The following is a 20807-nucleotide window of genomic DNA, read 5'->3' on the forward strand; positions in this document are numbered from 1 at the left end:
TGTGTGATGCGTGAAGTGTGGAAGTGGATTACAGTTGGAGGGAGAATGGAGCCTTAACAAATCTATCAGGCTGTGGCTGTAAAATAAGGCCCTAACATGAAATAAGGAATATGCTACTTACCAGTATGCATCTGTTCTTGGCATGTAGGGCTTCTGACATTCATATCTGTGCATAGATCGCCGCCTAGTGTTGGGTCCGGATGATTGCACATTGTTGTCCTGGAAGAGTCTTCGAAGTATCACGAGATAGGTGGCTCCTCCCCTGGACTACAGTGCGCATGGGCATCCTCTCCATCCTCAGATTGTTTTTCACCATTGTGGCAGAGATGGAGTATGATACAGTAAGTGATGTCCATGCTAGAGATTAATTCGGAGTGCTACAGTTGCGACAGGCACCGGCGAGGAGGGCGGGCGATATGAATGTCAGCAGTCCTACATGCCAAGAACAGATGCATACTGGTAAGTAGCATATTCCGTTCGAGGCATGTGGGCTGCTGAATTCATATCTGTGCATAGAATGTATAGCAGTCTCTCCCTTAGCGGTGGCTACCCGTGCCAGCTGCAGCAGTCTGAAAAAGAGTTTTGAGAACAGCCTGTCCTACAGCAGCTTGCTGTTTTGAATGTACATCTACACAGTAGTGTTTAGTAAATGTATGTATGGTTGTCCATGTGGCTGCTCTACATATTTCTTCTAGAGGAATGTTTCCTAAGAAAGCCATGGATGCCCCTAACTTGCGTGTTGAATGCGCTCTTGGGGGAACTGTTAATGTTTGTTTAGCTTTCTGATAACAAATCTGTATGCACTTAACAATCCATCTGGCTATACCCGATTTGGAAATGGGGTTGCCTTTGTGCTGTGGTGAAAAGGCAACAAACAGTTGCTTAGTTTTCCTGAAAAGTGTTGTCCTGTCTATATAGTACAGGAGAGCTCTCAACGTCTAGTGTATGTAGAACTCTTTCTGCCACTGAATCTGGAATTGGGAAGAACACTGGCAGTTCTATTGTTTGATTGATGCGAAACTGGGATACCACCTTTGGCATAAATTTAGGGTTTGTTCGTAGCACTACCCTATTTGCATCAATTTGGATGAATGACTCCTGAATAGTTAGGGCTTGCAGCTCACTAACTCTTCTAAGTGATGTAATCGCCACTAAAAAAGCCACTTTCCACGTTAGGAACGAATATGCTACTTACCAGTATGCATCTGTTCTTGGCATGTAGGGCTGCTGACATTCATATCTGTGCATAGATCGCCGCCTAGTGTTTGGTCCGGATGATTGCACATTGTTGTCCTGGAAGAGTCTTTGAAGTATCACGAGATAGGTGGCTCCTCCCCTGGACTACAGTGCGCATGGGCATCGACTCCATCCCCAGATTGTTTTTAGCCATTGTGGCCAAGATGGAGTGAAACTCAGTGAATGATGACCATGCTATGAGTATATGTGAATACTGCAGCTGCTACAGGCTCCGGGGAGGAGGGCGGGCGATATGAATGTCAGCAGCCCTACATGCCAAGAGCAGATGCATACTGGTAAGTAGCATATTCGGTTCGAGGCATGTGGGCTGCTGAATTCATATCTGTGCATAGAATACATAGCAGTCCCTCCATTAGCGGCGGCCGCCCGTGCCAGCTGCAGCAGTTTGGAAAAGTGTTTGTAGAACAGCCTGCCCTACAGCTGCCTGCTGTTTGGAGTGCACATCAACACAGTAATGCTTAGGAAATGTGTGTGTGGTAGACCACGTGGCTGCTCTACATATGTCTTCCAAAGGAATGTTTCCAAGGAATGCTATAGAGGCCCCCAACTTTCTGGTGGAGTGGACTCTTGGCGGAATGGTAAGAGTGCGTTTTGCTTTTAGCTAGCAGATCTGGATACATTTAATGATCCACCTAGCAATACCAGCCTTGGAAAAAGGGTTACCTTTGTGGTGTGGTGCAAAGGCGACAAAGAGTTGCTTAGTTTTCCTAAAATCCTTGGTCCTATTGATGTAATACATTAGGGCCCGTTTGACGTCAAGGGTATGGAGCATCCGCTCCGCCAGTGACTCAGGATTTTGAAAGAAGACAGGTAATTCGATTGTCTGGTTGATATGAAATTGAGACACTACCTTGGGTAGAAATTTAGGGTTAGTGCGAAGCACTACCCTGTTGGAATGAATTTGAATAAATGGCTCTTGTATAGTGAGGGCCTGCAATTCACTAACCCTTCTTAGCGATGTAATTGCTATGAGGAAAGCCACTTTCCACGACAAGAACTGAATCTCGCAGGAATGCAGTGGTTCAAAGGGAGGACCCATCAGCCTGGTAAGGACCACATTGAGGTTCCACTCAGGAGCTGGTGGAGTCCGTGGCGGAATGACTCGTTTGAGCCCTTCCAGAAAAGCCTTAATGGCAGGCACCCTGAAGAGGGAGAGGTGCTGCCTATTTTGGAGATAAGCGGCCATTGCAGACAGATGAATGCGAATGGAAGCATAGGCCAGATTACACTTGTACAGATGGAAAAAGGTAACAGATGATGTTCTGAATAGAAGCATCCAGCGGGTTAATGTTGTGGTCTGCACAATAAATGACAAACCGCTTCCATTTTGCCGCATAGCATGCTCTGGTGGTGGGCTTTCTTGCCTCCCGAATGATGTCCATACAGTCGGAAGGTAAGTGCAGGTAGCCAAACTCTAGGACTTCAGGAGCCAGATCGCCAGGTTGAGCTGTTGCGGATCTGGGTGCTGAATGTCGCCATGGCTCTGCGTCAAAAGGCTGGGTGTGAGGTGCAGCCTTTGATGCGGTACCACAGACAGTTCCAGAAACGTGGTGTACCATGGTTGGCGAGCCCACGTTGGAGCAACCAGGATGAGAGTCATCGAGTGCTGCCTGAGCTTGCGTTCCACCAGCGGTATCAGAGGTGCTGGGGGAAAAGCGTACGCAAATTTGCCTGACCAGTTCATCCATATCGCATTGCCCTGAGACTGGGGGTGTGGGAACCTGGCGGCGAAGCTTTGGCATTTTGCGTTCTCCCTTGTGGCGAAGAGGTCGATCTCTGGATGACCCCACCTTCGGAAGTACGGTTGGAGAACTGATGGAGGTATCTCCCACTCGTGCATTTGGTGGCTGTGCCTGCTGAGCAGGTCCGCCATCTGATTGTCCTTGCCCGGGAGGTGCTCTGCCATGAGGAAGATGTTCCTCTGAATGGCCCACTTCCACATGCTCTGAGCCAGATGAGACAGCTGCGGAGAGTGTGTTCCTCCCTGCTTTTGAATGTAGTACATTGCCGTCATGTTGTCCGTCCGGATCACCACGACCTTGTTGCACAGATGTACCTTGAAGGCTTTTAGTGCCATGAAGATTGCCATCAGTTCCAGAACATTGATGTGCTTCTTCCCTTGTTGTTGCGTCCATAGTCCCTGCACAGTGTATTGGAGTACATGCGCTCCCCATCCCTGGAGAGAAACGTCCGTTGTCAGGATGATCTGTGGCACAGGCTCCTGGAACGGTCGGCCCTTGCAAAGGTTTCGTGGATTCCACCAATGCAGAGAGTTGTACGCCCGACCGCTCACCAACACTAGGTCTTTTAACTGGTTGTGAGCCTGAGTCCACTGACGTGCTAAGCACTCCTGAAGCGGACGAATATGTAGCCTCGCATGCGGGACAATGGAGATGCAGGAGGCCATCATGCCTATCAACTGCATGAACACTCTTGCTGGAAGCGAGTGCTGAGGCCTGAATTTTTGGATCAGCGATTGAATGCTGCTGACTCTCACTGAATTCGGCTGTGCTGTGGCCGCCAGAGTGTCTATGGTAGCACCCAGATACTGCCGTATGTGGGCGGGCTGGAGGTGGGATTTTGGGTAATTCAGTGAGAATACCAGATCGTGCAGGAGGTGAATGGTGTGGGACACGTGGGCGGCACCCTGCTGGGCTGACTTCGCTTGGATGAGCAAGTCGTCCAGATAGGGGTAGACGTGGATATTTTGTCTCCTGAGATGTGCCGCCACTGTCGCCAGGCACTTTGTGAACACCCTGGGTGCCATGGTGACACCGAAAGGCAAAACCCTGAATTGGTAGTGCTGGTTCTGGATGGTGAACCTGAAGTATTTCCTGTGTGAAGGATGTAGTGGAATGTGAAAGTACGCATCCTTTAGGTCTAAAGCTGCGAGAAAGTCCCCCTGCTGGAGCAGCGTGAGCACTTGCTGCAGGGTTAGCATATGGAAGTGCTCCGACAGGATGTAGAAGTTGAGGGGCCTGAGATCCAGGATGGGCCTGAGGGACCCGTCCTTCTTTGGAATCAGGAAGTACAGGGAGTAAACTCCTGTGCCTCTTTCCTGCAAAGGCAAGAGCTCTATTGCCCCTTTTTGCAGCATGACGTTGACCTCCTGCTGCAATAAGTGCAAGTGCTCGTCCGACATAGGACGGTGCCTTGGGGGTATGTTGGGTGGAGTGGATGTTAACTCCAGACAATAACCAAATTGGATAAGCTTTCTGACCCACCTGTCCGTGGTGATGGACTTCCACACGGGCAGGAACTGCTGGAGTCTCCCCCCGACCGGTGTTGTGTGGTCGGGGGGCAGTGACAAGGCGTCACTGTTTGCTGGCGGTAGAGGACCTGGAGCTGTTGTTGCCACGTCCTCTGCCTTTGGCGCTGTTGCCGCGATATCCACCTCGACTCTTGTTGGCATAAGTAGTCTGGGTGTTGCCCTTGTAGAATTGCGCGGACTGTGAAAGCTGACCCCTTGAGGTGCCTCTGGTATTGGAGCGACGAAAGGACCCACCCCGAAACTGCTGGGACTGCAAGGCACCCATGGATTTTGCAGTGTCAGTGTCTTTCTTCATTTTCTCTAGGGTGGTGTCAACTTCCGGGCCAAACAGGTGATCTGGGTTGACCGTTTGGTTCAAGATGGTGGTTTGGATGTCTGGCTTGAAACCAGAGATTCTGAGCCAGGCATGTCTCCGAAGCATAACACTGGTGTTAATGGCTCACACAGCGGTGTCAGCTGCGTCCAGAGCGCACTTAATGGAAGCGTTGGAGATCAGCTTCCCCTCCTGGATTAACATCTCAGCCCCTTCTTTGTATTGATCAGGCAGGTATTGCAAAAGGGTCTCTAGTGTATCGTAGTGCGCCCTGTCATAACGCGCCAGAAGCGCTTGTGTGTTTGAGATGCGCCATATGTTGGCTGCCTGTGCTGCTACCCTCTTCCCTGAAGCCTCAAAGACCTTGGATTCTTTGTCTGGGGGAGGAGCATCACCCGTAGTCTGAGAATTGGCCCTCTTCCGGGCATTCGAGACGACCAGGGAGTCCAGAGGCAACTGTCCTTTAATGTAAGTTGGATCAGTAGGCGCTGCTTTGTATTTTTTGTCAATCCTTGGGTTGATGACTCTCGCCCTGGTAGGTTCTTTGAACACCTCAGCAGCATGCTTCAAAACACCTTTCAGCATTGGCAGAGTTTTCACAGTCTTTTCAGACACAGAAAAGGTGGCAAAGAGGAAATCCACATCCACAGGGTCAGCATGCAGCTGGACATTGTGATTGGCAGCGGCCCGTTCAATGAGGGCATTGAAAGCAGCAGAGTCTTCAGTAGGTGAAGTTTTAGCAGAGAAGAGTTGAGGGTCTTGTCCCGAATGGGGATCCCCAGGGTCACCACCAGCTGACCAGGGCTCAGTTGTATCCTCTGGGTCTGTGTAGACCGGATAGCTATATTCATCCTCCTCATCGCCCTCACCAGCGTCTACATCGGAGTAAGTGGGCGAGACCTCATGAGCTTGTGGTGAAAGGGGCTCCACCAAGGCTGGAGTACCAGCAGAGACCATTTTCTTCTTGAAGGGGATTTTGTAAGACTCCAATTGGGGTTCTTGGGTGATTTTCCTCTTCAGAAGGGAAAGCCTGCCCGTTTCGGCGTCGATGTAATGTTCTTGACGCTCCTCCTCCGAGGGTTGTCGAGGCCGCGGGCCGTGGACCACCAACGACGCTTTCGGCGCCGAAGAGACCTTTTCGGGCACGCCGGCCTAGCAGCGAAAGCCTTCGGCGGCGTCTTAGGCGGCAAGGTAAAGAGGATCGGCGTGGACGCCTTAGCTGGCTTCTCCAGAGGCTTGGCAGGCGGAGTGTCCTTCGGCTCGACTGCCGCGGTGCTGTCCCTAATGCGCTGCAGAGACTCCGTGACCTTTTTCGTGAACGCGGCAGATGGACGTGCCGGTTCAACGGAGTCCTTCGAGGACGGTTTTGGAGTCGAGTCCTTCGAGGACACCTTCGGAGTCGACTCACGTGGCGCAGCACCCTTGGCCTTGTCGTGTGGAAGTGGGGCAGAGAGGACCTTCGGGTCATCGGGCCGCTTTTTCGGGTCGCCGAGAGACTTCTTGGGGTCGTCGACAGCCTTCTTGTGCTCGACCCGACCCTTGCCGGCGTCGATCGTCTTCGGCGCCGATGCGCCCGTGTCGAACACCTTCACCTTAGTCTTTGACGCGGTAGCCTTAGGCTCGGCAACCTTGACTTGGCCTTTCGGCTCGACGGCCATCTTAGGTTTCTTCGGCGCCGAGGCCTCAGAAGACTTCGATCCGACCAATGCGATGCGCACTTTCGGTTTCGATATCTGCACCTGCGCAGTATCTGGCGTTGAGACCGTAGATTTCACTTCCGGTTTCGTTTTTACCGGGAGTGACTCGGTAACAATGTCCGTGGCCGGGCCCGAAGGCGGGGCAGAGGAACTCATATCGAGGTCTTGGGTAAGGCCCGAAGGCGATCCCTCGACCTGGGCCTTATAGATTGGCACGGCCCCAGAGTCAGTCTGAGGGAGCTCCTCGTCTGAGCTATCCTCCATGGCTCCGAGGGCCCCGTCGTAGTCTCCTACCTCCTCGACGACTTCTTCGCTTTCGAAAACTTCGGCTGCAGCGTCGTAGTCTTCTTCGACGTCTGACGCGGGGTTTGATTCTGAGACGTCCTGGATATCTTCATCCTCGACCTCCCCAGCATCGAAAATGTCCGTAGGCGCTGGTGCAGATTGCTGGGCTTCCAGGCGCGCAGCTCGACGGAGCTTGGGTGTCTTCTTGGACCTGAATCTTGAACAGGCCATACACTTGGCCTCATCGTGGTCCGGCGACAGACACTTGTTGCACACCGAGTGGACGTCGATGTGCGGGTACTTCGAGTTACAGACCGGACATCTTTTGAATGGACTTCGGTCCATGATGGATGGTCGAGGAGTCTGGAGCATCGACAAGGCCTCCCGCGCCGAAAGCACGCGGAAGTACAGAGCTCGGCTCGGAGCCGAAGAAGAGTTGTTAAGCCGAACGCAAGACAATACCGACGTAAGACTAAAGACCTTTTGGTCTCAAGGAAAGGTTTTCTATCGATCGCGACAAGAGGGAACCAAAGACATCCGAACCCAATGGCGGAAAAAAAACAATCTGGGGATGGAGTCGATGCCCATGCGCACTGTAGTCCAGGGGAGGAGCCACCTATCTCGTGATACTTCGAAGACTCTTCCAGAACAACAATGTGCAATCATCCGGACCCAACACTAGGCGGCGATCTATGCACAGATATGAATTCAGCAGCCCACATGCCTCGAACTTGTATTTCACACGAGTGTAGAGGTTCAAAAGGTGGTCCCATCAGTCTGGTTAGAACCACGTTCAGGTTCCAGACAGGTGAAGGTGGGTGTCTTGGAGGAATCACACGTTTGAGTCCCTCCATGAAAGCTTTAATAGCAGGCAGTGAAAGGTGCTGCCTAAACTGAAGATAAGCTGCCACCGCAGCTAAATGTATACGTATGGAACTGTAGGCTAGATTGCATCTGTGTAAATGTAACAGATAACATATGATTTTTTGAGTTAATGCATCTAGTGGATTTATGTCATTATTGTTACAATAAATGACAAATCGTTTCCACTTTGCCGCATAGCATGCTCTGGTTGTAGGTCTTCTTGCCTCCTTGATAATATTCATACAGTCAGGAGGCAAGTTAAAGTAACCAAACTCTATGACCTCAGGAGCCAGATCGCAAGGTTCAACTGTTGCAGATCTGGGTGCTGAATGTCTCCATGGCTCTGCGTTAAAAGACTGGGTGTTAGTCGCAGCCTTTGATGAGGCACCACGGAATGTTCTAGGAACGTGGTGTACCACGGTTGCCTCGCCCACGTTGGAGCAACTAGGATGAGTGTCATTGAGTGTTGTCACAGTTTGCGTGCCACTAGTGGTATGAGCGGAGCTGTTGGAAAAGCGTACGCAAACCTGCCTGACCAGTTCATCCATATCGCATTGCCCTGAGACTGCGGATGTGGAAACCTGGCGGCGAAGCTTTGGTATTTTGTGTTTTCCCTTGTGGCGAATAGGTCTATCTCTGGGTGACCCCACTGCTGGAAGTACGGTTGTAGCACTGAGGGATGTATCTCCCACTCGTGCATCTGGTGGCTGTGTCTGCTGAGCAGATCCGCCATCCGATTGTCCCTGCCTGGGAGGTGTTCCGCCATGAGGAATATGTTTCTCTGAATGGCCCACTTCCACATGCTTTGCGCTAGATGTGACAACTGTGGAGAGTGTGTCCCTCCCTGCTTCTGTATGTAGTACATGGCAGTCATGTTGTCCGTCCGGATCAACACAACTTTGTTGCACAAATGTACCTTGAACGCCTTCATTGCCATAAAGATTGCCATCAGTTCCAGCAGGTTGGTGTGCATCTTCTTTTGCTGTGTCGTCATTAGTCCCTGCACTGTGTAATGGAGGACATGCGCTCCCCATCCCAGGAGAGATGCGTCCGTCGTAAGCACTATTTGTGGTACAGGCTCTTGGAACGGTCGTCCCCTGCAAAGGTTTCGTGGGTTCCACCAATGCAGAGTTGCATGCGCGACCGATCCCAAACCCTAGGGGCCAGATGTAGGTAACACATTTTTACCGACTCAGAAATACCGATTTTTACTGAATCGGTATTTCAGAAAAGTGAAATGAGATGTAGGTCAAAATTCGGTAAAAAATACAGATTCGGTAAAAATCGGGAACCCCTTCACGGTATTTACCGAATCAGTATTTTCCGATACGGCAAATACCGAATCGGTAACTCACATGCAATCCTATGGGCCCAGAGGCCCATAGGAATGCATTGAAACTACCGACTCGGTATTTACCGAATCGGTAAATACCGGTCGGGGATACAAAATATCAGGCAGTTGAAGTATCAACCAATCACGTGTCTCCATCCCGCCCCTCAGCCAACCAACAGAGCAATAGACCAATCCTGTGCATTGACCCCACCCCACATCCAGGAAGTGGCCACACTCATGCAGGTGCAGTGTAACTGATCACACAGGAGAGCAGACTCACAGAGACAGGCAGTTGTGAAGCAGAGCCCTGCAGGAGAAAGAAATGGAGCCCCAAGACTCTCAGAGGGAAGGAGCGAAGAGGAAGATGAAGTTTAGCACTGGAGAACTGCAGGTGCTGGTGGAGGAGGTAGTCAAGCACTACCCAAAAATCTTTGGAAAGCAGTCCCTGCAGGTACCAGAGGCTGTCAAGAGGAGCACCTGGCTGGGGATCCAGACTAAAATCAATGCCATAGGAGTGACCAACAGGGAAGTGGACGACCTAAAAACGCGATGGTACGATCGAAGGATCACCACTAAGAAGAAACTGGCTGCAAGAGCAAAGGAGTCCAATTTAACAGGTGGAGGGAAGAACAAGGCACCTCCACTCACAGACCTGGAAGAGATAGTGGAGTCCACACTGGAGCCAGACAGCGTCCTGGGGATTGGTGATGCAGACAGCTCAGCCCGAGCTGCAGCTAAGAAAGGTAAGGGACATGCCCATCATCCCACACCCCCTGCCTGTGTTCCTCCCCCAATGTGGCTATGTATTTAGGAAATCCAGTTCTGACTTTAGTACTCATCTGCAATGCATTATGGGAGTGGTAGTCATAAGAATACCCATATGAGCAGTCAACATGAAATGTCGTCAGGCATGCCACACAATACAATCAGACACATGGGAGGAGCAGAAAATAGTGATGTGAAAATGTCATTTAATATTGATGTACACGGTGAAAGCACCACTAAGATACTGTCCATGTCTGTCCACAGGAGAGACATCACGCAACTCACAGCAGGTGAGGGAGAAGACACATCCCCAAAGGGATAGCAGTGAGCAAGAAGGCAGGGATGCTGGGCCCAGCAGTGCAAGACCTACAGCACCCTGCACACAAGCAGCAGACATACCAGAGGCAGACGACACCATGCAACTGGAAGCATCTCCTGTGCTCATTGGCTCACCACTACCTGCGTCAGGACAATCACACACACCAGCAGACTCCGAGGTGTCTGAAATCCTCAGGCCTGTGAGGCATGAGGGTCCCCCGCATAGGATCCTGCAAACATCCTCGGATGAGGAAGAGGAATGTGAGGAGTCAATGCAGTCTATGGCAGGGAATGCACCAGGTCACACATCCACTCCTGTCAGGCCATCTGAAGGAAGAAGACGTCGTAGGGTCGGGAGTCAGGCGGCAGTGGTCGTGATGAGAGTGTTTTCCAAAGCCTCAAGACCACAATGGTGAAGGTTCAGCGCCTGCAGGCAAAAGGGATAAGTGCAGTACACAGGCAGATGCTAATTCTGAACACCAACTTCACAGACATGAACAAGGGAATAGCATCAATGGCAGACAGCATGAGGGACATGGCAGAGGGAGTCAGGGACATGTCTCAGTGTGTGATGACACTCTGTGAGGAACTTCGTGAGGACCGTGCACAAAGGCGCAGGGAGAGCCATCGTACGCAGCAGCAGACAAGCGGCATGCGGCAACTTGCAAATGCAACTTCACTGATGTGTCGCCGGTCAGTTGCAATGCTGGAGGGGCTGGTGCACTGCTGTACTGACCTCACACGGGGGATGGGTAGAGTCACTACAGCGATGGAAGTGTTGCTGACAAACCAGTCAGCCACCACAGGAGCAGAAGGTGTCGGGACACAGGTACCACTAGTAGCAGGGGCAGCACCCCTGTCCCTGAAGTAAGGAGGAGTAGCAGACGCCAGAGTACCGGCGCTGGCACAGCAGACTTAGAACCCAGCCAAGCTCATGCATCACGAGGGGCTGCACATGGGCGCAAGCAGTGAGTCTAGCAAGTTCAGTTGGACATGTGAGGGTGAGGTAACCCCTGTACACACAGTAGTGCCAGGCACACTAATATGTGACATTTGTGGCTCATGTCTTTTCTACGTAGTGCTAAATAAACTACGTGCATCGACGTACAACACGTGCTTTGTCTCGATACTTACTCAGAAGTAGTTGTGTGTGATTTCTGTCCGTCTCTGTCTTCCATCTGTGGGTGTTGGTACTCCGACTGTGTTGACTGCTGGTAGTGCCTGCTCATCGTCATGGTCTTCATACTCCTCCAATTCCACCTCTGTGCCCCTCTTAGTTGCGAGGTTGTGCAACATTGCACAGGTTGCAATTATCTTACAGCACGTTACAGGTGCGTACTGCCGTGCCCCCCCCACTTTTGTGGAGGCAGCGGAACCGGCTCTTCAGGGGGCCAAAGGTGCGCTCAATGATGTTCCGGGTGGATTTATGTGCCACATTGTACCATCTCTGGCTGGAGGTTGTGGGGTTGAGGTAGGGTTTCAGGACGAAGCAACGGAGTGCATATGCACTATCCCCTAAAGTGGAAGACAAAATTATACATTACTCAGATGCACACATTGACATGTGTCTGCTTCATCTATCAAGGGAGTGTCACCCATTTCTTTACCTAGCAGGTATCCTTCCCCGAATTCACCCGTTGTCAGGCGGGTATAGATCCCACTGTTTTGGAAGATATATGAATCGTGGGTGCTTCCTGGGTATCTGGCCACTATATCGGTGATGATGAACTTGGCATCACAGATTGCTTGTACATTAATTGTGTGTGTTGACTTCCTGTTCCTGTATATGTGCTCTGTGGCAGCTGGGGGGCAAATGGGGATGTGGGTCCCATCTATGCAGCCAATCACGTGTGGGAAGTTTGCCATGAGGTAAAAGTCTGTCTTGGTCCTGAGGAAGTCCGCATCAGTGTCTGGGAAGTGGATGTAGTGATCCATTCTTTGTATCATGGCGTCCAGGAACTTTCTGAAAAAACGCGACAGGCAGCTCTGGGACACCCCACCTACCGCTGCCACTGTACTCTGGTAGCTCCCAGATGCTAGGGGGTGTATGCTACAGAGCACCTGGACGGTTGGGCCCTTGGTCTTGGGTGGTCCAGGAGTGGATGCAGGTCCCCGATTAGGACCATGATGGTTTCAGGGTGCAGTCTGTATTTCTGCAGTATCTCTGGCTCTGTCAATTGGAAGAGTGTAATCATTTGCCTATATACCTGTTCCTCCCTTCTCCATTCCCTCTCACCTGCTGCCTGTAGCCTTAGCCGTCTTGCTATGACATAAAAAGCCGCCATTCTGGTTCCAGTGTTGCATTTTGGGGCCCTTTTTAGGTTTCGACTGGGGAACGGAGCTTTTAGCTCCGCCCCCAGAGAAATCTGTAGTTTCCAGTATGGGTGCCTTGAATACGCCCCTCTGTTTCATTGGCTAGCTCCATAAATGGAGGCTAGCCATTGGAACAGAGAGGCGTCCGTCATGGCCGGAGCAGATTCGGGGGCGTTCCCGAGAATTTTTGGCTTTTGGCTACGTCACGCGACGTCAGCCAAAAGCCGGGAACGCCCCCGAATCTGTTCCGGCATTGCCGGCACCCGCCTTCCTGCTCCGGCCGTCTTCTGCGTCTCTCCTCCCCCTTTCCCGCCCCCTCCCGCTTGTTCCCTGATGCTGGTCCCTCCTAGAGCCCACTTCGCTCCAATCAGACCCCCCCCCCCTCGTTTTCTGAATGAGTGTCCTTTGTGTAAGCCCAGTAATTCAGAAATCTTTGTGCCGGGGAGAGGGACTGCCCTGTCATGTGAGGAGGCCCTGGGGGCGGCCCCTGATTGGGCGGCCTCGGCGAGTCTCTTCTGTGCGATCATGCTCTCAGCGCAGCTCCTGACGCACACTGACCGCGTGTGAGCAAGCAGGCAGTACACTGCCCACCTATCCAGGACGGACACTGTGCCCGCATGCAGCCACCCGGCCTCGGGATAAGGACTCCATCAGGATGGTAATGACCACTTTAAGATGATTTACTCTTTAAACGCAAAGGACGCATATTTTACTCTGTCTGGCCGGGCCAGAACAACCCGTGTGATCTTCCGTTTGTCCGTGATGAGGAAAAGTCCGCATCTTTAGATCGGAGTTTTGATCTATTCTTCGTTTTATTTATTTTATTTTTAATTTGAAGTCCCTTTTTTGACCGTGAATGGGGTTTCGTCTAACGGAAGCCTCTGCGGCTGCCAGTCACCAGGAACAGTCCCTGTGGTCCCATCGGGCAAGCGAGGAGTGACCCTGTCACTAGTGCATGGCACCAGGAGTGTGCAAGGTAGCAATGGTGAACATCGCGCAGGGTTGGCGGCCTGTTGTGCAAATGTTATACGTCCGACTGATACCTGCAGGGGTGTTATATTCTTTAAGGACACGCATGGCTGGTCTTGTACATCGCCTAATGGAAACTCATGTGTTGCAGAAGATAAAGGAGGCATAATGTTTCAGAATCTCACTGGTTGGTCACCGGAACATACATTACAATCTAGCCTTACATTTAAAATGGACTTGCCTACTATCTCGTTTCGTATATTAGACTGCCCACGTGCTCCTTAAGCATTCAGGTATTTTGAGTGTGAAACGAGGGACCTAAACCATAGTGGGATGTTTAGGCTGCAATGCACGTGGTCTGTAAGGCACGAGAACCCGAGAGTTAAAGCAAATGCGTGCCTTGGGTGTTTGCGATTGGACACATGGTGCTTTATATTGTGGTGTGGTGTCGGAAAGGTGGTTTATGAACAGGTGTGTTCCGTTTGTAACCAGTGTCATTTTAGTATTGGTAACTTCTGCGGTTTTAGCCATGACTTGTCTGAAGGAAACTGTTGTACCTCACTCTGAAACTTTGCTGTCACGTGTTTGTTTGTCGCTCGGGGATAACCGGGCACGTGCACGTATGGCAATGCTATTTTTTTTTTTTTCTTGTTTAAGTATGACCTATGATTTTGTATCTATTGCATTTGGAGTTGAACTTGTCTTAAATCTTGTACAGTATATTCTGCAGGAGGTCCGTGTCCTCTCCCGCCGCCGTCCGTGTCCTCTCCCGCCCCCGTGTCCTCGTAGGTGCTTGTCTCTTATTTAGTCTTCTTAATCTCTCATTCTCTTCTCCTTGAAGTGTCTGTCTCTTCCTTTATTGCCTCCGCCTCCTCGGTCTTCACCTTTGCCCCTCCCCCTCCTTTTTGTGTTCTTCCATGCCCTTCTCACCCCCGCCACTCCCCACTCCCCACTCCCACTCCCACTCTGCTCTGTTTAGTGCACTGTCACATGATGGCGCTTCTCCTCGGGGGTTCTCACTGCCTTGCTGTTTGGTTTATTTTTATACTGCTTTTGTCCCCTGGTGACTTGTTTGCAGACACTGGAGGCTGGACCAGTGCCAGTTTCGCCTCTTTACCTCCCATAGTGTCCTTCTCATAGGGGGCCCCGAGAGCACTCTGTGGGCAGGATCTACGTACCCCGACTTGGGGAAACAACCCTCCTGCCTCCTGGGCCTGAGCAGAATTGCTGTTTTACCAAATCAGCACCTCCTAAGAGCAGAGCTTCCTGGCTCCCGCCCAGGAGAGAGCTTTAAATTGCACCCTGCGGGTAATTCAGTCCAGGAGGAGTGGTGAGGTTCGTGCTCTCCTTGCGGAACCTCCTCACCCATCTGAAGCAGACGTGAGCTGCCACTGCTGTGGAGAACTCTAAGCTTCCACTTCGGAGTCCGGACAGCGCCTAGAGGCAACTCCCAATGCACTGCAGTTATGCTTAACGTACACGTGAGCCTGCTAGTGCCATTCCACTACCGTGTATCTGTAACTAAGCGCTTTTATAGCCGAAGCAGTTTGCACTGTGTAAATTCGTCTCTGTCCACATGGGTTACGCGCGCCAGAGAGAAAGAGAAAATAAAGGCCCCAGCTATCAATACTGCAGCAGGTGCAGTGGCACGGGGCCCAGGTACGTGAGTGTCCCACTTTCTTGGCCCCCATTAGGCATGGGCAGTGTGGACAGCTGGCCAGCGCTCAGTTCATCTCTGTGAAGCCCGCACCAGGCAGGAGAGGGCGGGGTGTTGTGTGTATACAATAAAGGTTACCCAGTGTGAGGAGGCCCTCCCGGAGCCTCTTAAAGTGAAGACATAGAGATATATATATATATATATATATATATATATATATATATATATATATATATATATATATATATATATATATATATATAGATATATATAGATATATATATATATCTATCTATCTCAGTACTGGGCCATACCTGTGATGCCCAGGCCAGTAAACCTGCTCCCTGTGTCTCGCAGCTATGACCCAGTGCGGTGAGGCCCAGCAGAGAGAGAAAACAGTATGTCCCCTCCCCTAAGCCTCACAGCGCTTAGACCATGGCAGCTATGCCCAGGGAAGAGGAAACCCTTACTGGACCTTGCTGTACTAGGTCATAGCTTCAAGGCCCCATGGAGGAGGGGGCACTCTCCTAAGCCTCAAAGAGCTTATTCATAGCTGCTCTGCCCAGATGAGGGCCCCCAACCCCTGGGTGTCGCAGTCATGTTCCAGTATTGTGAGGCCCAGCAGAGGGAGAGAAAAAGCCTCCGCCCTTCCTGTCACTAGATCATCCCCTGGGCTTTGAAGTACTAAGCCATGGCTTGAGCCCCAACCCCTAACAGTGCAGGTCTGTAGAAGAGTACGCGTTACACCATAGCTTTGAGGTACAGGAAGTGGCACCCCCTCTACGGGTCCTTGCAGCACTAGAACATGGCTGTGAGTCCCAGGGGATAGGATCCCTTGCTATTGCCTTTGCAGCTCTGCATTATGGTGTTGAGGTAGAGGGAAGGAGACCTCTGCCCCCGGGATTTCGCAGTGCTAGTCCACAGCTAAAAGGCCCAGGGAATGGGTCTTATTATCCCTTGGCCTGTTCAGCTCTAGACCATGGTTGTGCGGCCTATGCAAGAGGGCCTCACAACACTGCACCATTGCTGTGTGCATGGACCCATGTCGGAGGCAGGGCATGTCTGCGCTTGTGCAAAGTAGTATATTATAACCAGCCACGTAAGAGGGCCGATCTGCGCTTGCGCAGAGTCCCCATCTCCAGACCTCACACGCGTCACCCAGCATCACAGGCGCTGGTCACGCTCGAACCCACGCCATCTTAAACCTTTGCACCTAGGGTCTCCATGCAAACCAGAGCGCTCCACAGCCCGGGGATGAAGTGCTGTGTAAATGTCACAGTGCAGTACATGGTATAGGCCAATTCTACTACAGTACCTGCTTCAGTGCACACTTGCACTGAGAGCAACTGCTGTGCTGTGACAGCTGTGTGGGCGGATGGCTGTGAGAGCTGTGTGGGCTGTGGGCTGTGAGAGCTGTGTGGGCTGTGAGAGCTGTGTGGGCTGTGAGAGCTGTGTGGGCTGTGAGAGCTGTGTGGGCTGTGAGAGCTGTGAGAGCTGTGTGGGCTGTGTGGGCTGTGTGGGCTGTGAGAGCTGTGTGGGCTGTGAGAGCTGTGTGGGCTGTGAGAGCTGTGTGGGCTGTGAGAGCTGTGAGAGCTGTGAGAGCTGTGAGAGCTGTGAGAGCTGTGAGAGCTGTGTGGGCTGTGAGAGCTGTGTGGGCTGTGAGAGCTGTGTGGGCTGTGAGAGCTGTGAGAGATGTGTGTGCTGTGTGAGCTGTGTGAGCTGTGTGTGCTGTGTGGGCTGTGTGTGCTGTGTGGGCTGTGTGGGCTGTGAGGGCTGTGAGAGCTGTGTGGGCTGTGAGAGCTGTGTGGGCTGTGAGAGCTGTGTGGGCTGTGAGAGCTGTGAGAGCTGTGTGGGCTGTGTGGGCTGTGTGGGCTGTGAGAGCTGTGTGGGCTGTGAGAGCTGTGTGGGCTGTGAGAGCTGTGATCTGTGTGGGCTGTGAGAGCTGTGAGAGCTGTGAGAGCTGTGTGGGCTGTGTGGGCTGAGAGCGCTGTGTGGGCTGTGTGGGCTGAGAGAGCTGTGTGGGCTGTGTGGGCTGAGAGAGCTGTGTGGGCTGAGAGAGCTGTGTGGGCTGTGAGAGCTGTGTGGGCTGTGAGAGCTGTGTGGGCTGTGAGAGCTGTGTGGGCTGTGAGAGCTGTTGGCAATGTAAATAACAATGCCATTTATTTAGAAGTAAAAAAAAAAAAAAAAGAAATGTCATGAGCAATGCCAATAACTAATTTTCCAAAGGCGAAACCATTGCATTGTAAATGCTTGTTTATAGGCTGCACCCGATTACCACCTGCTTGTAATCCATGTTAAATACCGACTTGTAATTACCGAATTTCGGAGCAAATCGGTAATTTAAGGCTCACCTACATCTCGATGGCGTGGTATTTTCCATTTTTTAATTTCTGATTCGGTAATTTTACCGATTCGGAACTTTTACCGACTAGGTATTTGTTCCGATTCGGTAATTTTACCGATTCGGGAATATTAACGATTCGGTATCTTTACCGAGCCGGTAATCTATCGATTCGGTATTTTTTCCGGTTTTAGCCGACCTACATCTCATTTTCCAAATACCGGTAGGTAACGGCCGAAAACACAAATTTTCGGCCGTTACCGACCGGTATTAGGCTACCTAAATCTGGCTCTATGTCTTTTAATTGTCCTTGAGCCTGGTTCCACTGCCGTGCTAAGCACTCCTGAAGCGGACCCATGTGTAGTCTCGCGTGAGGGACTATGAATATGCAGGAGGCCATCATGCCTATCAACTGCATAAACACCCGTGCTAGGAGCGAGTGTTGAGGTCTGAATTTCTGAATCAGTAATTGAATGCTGTCGATTCTTGCTGAGTTTGGCTGTGCTTTTGCTGCCAGAGTGTCTATTGTCGCTCCCGGGTACTGTCGTACGTGGGCGGGTTGAAGATGAGACTTTGGGTAGTTTATTGAGAATCTGAGGCTGTGTAGGAGGTGAATAGTGTGGGACATGTGGCTGGCACATTGCTGGCCTGACTTTACTTGGATAAGCCAGTCGTCCAGATATGGGTAGACGTGAATATACTGTCTCCGTAGGTGCGTAGCTACTGTCGCTAGGCACTTGGTAAACACCCTGGGGGCTGTCGTCACCCCGAAAGGCAGGACCTTGAACTGGTAGTGCTGATTCGGTATGGTAAACTTGAGATATTTCCTGTGTGCCGGATGTATCGGTACGTGGAAATATGCGTCTTTTAGGTCTAGTGTTGCGAGGAAATCTCCCTGACTGAGTAATGGTAGAACCTGCTTAAATGTGAGCATGTGAAAATGTTCTGACAAGATGTATTGGTTTAGGGGCCTGAGGTCCAGTATCGGCCTGAGAGACCCGTCCTTTTTGGGAATTAAGAAGTACAGTGAGTATACCCCTGTAGTTCTATAGGTACGAGTTCTATGGCCCCTTTTTGCAGCATGCTGATGACCTCTTGCCGCAATAAGTGTATGTGCTCTGCGGACACAGGACGGTGTCTTGGGGATATGTTGGGTGGAGTGGAGGTTAGCTCTAGACAATAGCCGTACTGGATAAGTTGTCTCACCCACCTGTCTGTGGTAATGCTTTCCCAGACTGGCAGGAACTGCTGTAATCGTTCCCCGACCGGTGTTACATGGTCTGGGGGCAGTGACAAGACGTCACTGTTTAGTATTGGCGGAGGATCTGGTGTTATTCCCTCGTCCTCTGCCTTTGTTGCTGTTGCCACGGTATCCACCTCTATTGTTTTTATTATAGGTGGGTTGCGTGCTCCCTTTATTGTATGGCGTCTGCTGGGATGCCTGGCCTCGTGTAGCTCCTCTGTTACCGGAGCGACGAAAGAAGCCTCCTTTGAATTGTTGTGACTGCAAGGCACCCATAGACTTGGCTGTCTCTGTGTCCTTTTTAATCTTTTTAATCTTTTCTAATATTGTGTCCACATCAGGACCAAATAAGTAATCAGGGTTCACGGGTTGATTTAATAAAGTGGTTTGAATCTCAGGTTTGAACCCAGAGATGCGTAACCACGCATGTCTCCTGAGCATGACACTTGTATTGATGGCCCTGGCTGCAGTGTGTGTGTGCTGCGTCTAGCGCACATTTAATGGATGCATTAGAAATGAGTTTTCCCTCTTGTATCAGTGTTTCTTCTCCTTCCTTGTAGACATCAGGCAAATGTTGTAGCAGTTGCTCTAGTATGTCATAATGAGCCCTATCGTATCTGGCTAATAGGGCTTGTGTGTTAGAAATTCTCCATATATTAGCTGCTTGAGCAGCCACCCTTTTTCCAGAAGCTTCTAATATTTTAGTCTCCTTGTCTGGAGGAGGAGCATCACCAGTGGTTTGTGAGTTGGCACGCTTACGAGCATTTGATACCACCAAAGAGTCCAATGGCAGCTGTCCCTTAATATATGTAGGGTCCACAGGTGCCGGTCTGTATTTTCTTTCGATTCTGAGGTTAACAACCCTTGCTCTTGTGGTTTCCTTGAAAATGTCTCCTGCGTGTTTAAGGACACCTTTCAACATCGGCAATGTTTTGACTGATTTCTCTGAAGTGGAGAAAGTGTCAAATAGGAAGTCCTCTTCAATTGGGTCAGCATGCATTTCCACATCATGATTGTGTGCTGCCCTTTCTATAAATGCGTTAAACGCAGCTGTATCCTCTGTTGGCGAAGTCTTGACAGGATAAGAAGGAGTGTCAGGAATAGTTTTTGACTCCCCCGGATCAACAGGGTCTGTCCATGCTTGAGTCTGGTCATCCTGATCAGTGTCCACTGCGTAAATAAATTCTTCATTGTAGCCATACTCCATATCCTCATTAGTGCGTGTGGGTGAGTATGCAGAAGTGTCCTGGTCATGGTACCTTACAGTCTCAAAAAGGACAGGTGATTTGGAAGAATCCCTTTTCTTTTTGAGTGGAATTTTATATGTCTCAAGAGGATTTTCTGACCTGATCTTCCTCTGATAAATAGTAAGTCTGCCAGAGTCGGAGTTGATATGTAGCTTCGACTGCTCATCATAGGAGGGCTCTTGGTACACAATATCCTCTTCTAGAGAATGACTCCTTTTCCCCATCGACACCTTCTTGGAGGTTTCAATCCCAGCTTTTGGATCGACTGCCTTAGGCCGTGCAGTTGGGGGCAGTCCGAATTTTATCGGTGGCATAGTTTTTGTAGACAGAGTGACCTTCTTCGGGGCCGCGTCGTTATTGGTCTGACCGACTTTGTCTTTCCACCAATATGTTTTTGGCCTTGCGTCGACTTAGGCGCCTGTTGCCTTGGAGGCGCGCTCTTCTGCCTCGACTCGACGTGCTCCTTCGAGCCGCTCTTGGATTTCGGCTCGAGGCCTTTGACAAACTGTGGCCTGTTGACTCGTTGCTTCGGATCGAGAACCTTCCGAGACTCGAGTCCCTTATTTGTGTCGCTGTCCGTCGACGTCGACCTCGTCGGTTCGACGTGCTTGACTTTAGTCATGGACTTTGTTGTATATTTATCTTTCCTCTATTTCCATGCTCTACCATAGTTCTTACCTGTGTCACTCATTCCAGAATGTAGATGGCTCTGCCTTCTCCTAGTGTTCTAGGTGGTGACAGTTTGTGCCTGGCCAGCTTGTGTTGAGGTTGCTCTACGCTTTTCTCTTGCAATAAACCTCTTGTGGTACACCTGTGGTCTCCAGCTATTTACTACAATTTTGGCGACGTTTATCTGCTGGCCAGTACCTTTGATGACCTCATCTTGATGCCTGATTCTTTCAAGATTTTGTACCAGAAAGTGAGTTACAGCGGA

General features: G+C 50.8%; 2 protein-coding genes across 3 annotated transcripts in view; both read right to left on the bottom strand.

Moving 5' to 3' along the window:
* The window catches only part of ENGASE (endo-beta-N-acetylglucosaminidase), a 324534-nt gene that overhangs the window by 82230 nt on the left and 221497 nt on the right, over positions 1–20807 (bottom strand). The window lies entirely within an intron of this gene.
* LOC147702447 (uncharacterized) lies at positions 2755–7208 on the bottom strand. The gene is made up of 2 exons (XM_086931066.1): positions 5956–7208; positions 2755–5899 (listed from the first exon to the last, which is right to left on the bottom strand). The coding sequence occupies exons 1-2, from the start codon at positions 7193–7195 to the stop codon at positions 4968–4970; spliced, it is 2172 nt and encodes a 723-aa protein (XP_086787192.1). The 5' UTR covers positions 7196–7208; the 3' UTR covers positions 2755–4967.

This window comes from Lissotriton vulgaris, chromosome 7 (genome assembly GCF_964263255.1).
Source record: "Lissotriton vulgaris chromosome 7, aLisVul1.2, whole genome shotgun sequence".
NCBI classification, from domain to species: domain Eukaryota; kingdom Metazoa; phylum Chordata; class Amphibia; order Caudata; family Salamandridae; genus Lissotriton; species Lissotriton vulgaris.

Bases quoted from the DNA above. Each gene is read 5' to 3' on its own strand.
- LOC147702447 (XM_086931066.1), bottom strand. From the start codon at position 7,195: ATGCTCCAGACTCCTCGACCATCCATCATGGACCGAAGTCCATTCAAA. The intron at 5,900-5,955 runs GTCGTTGGTGGT...AGGAGCGTCAAG, and splicing joins GTCTCTTCGGCGCCGAAAGC to AACATTACATCGACGCCGAA.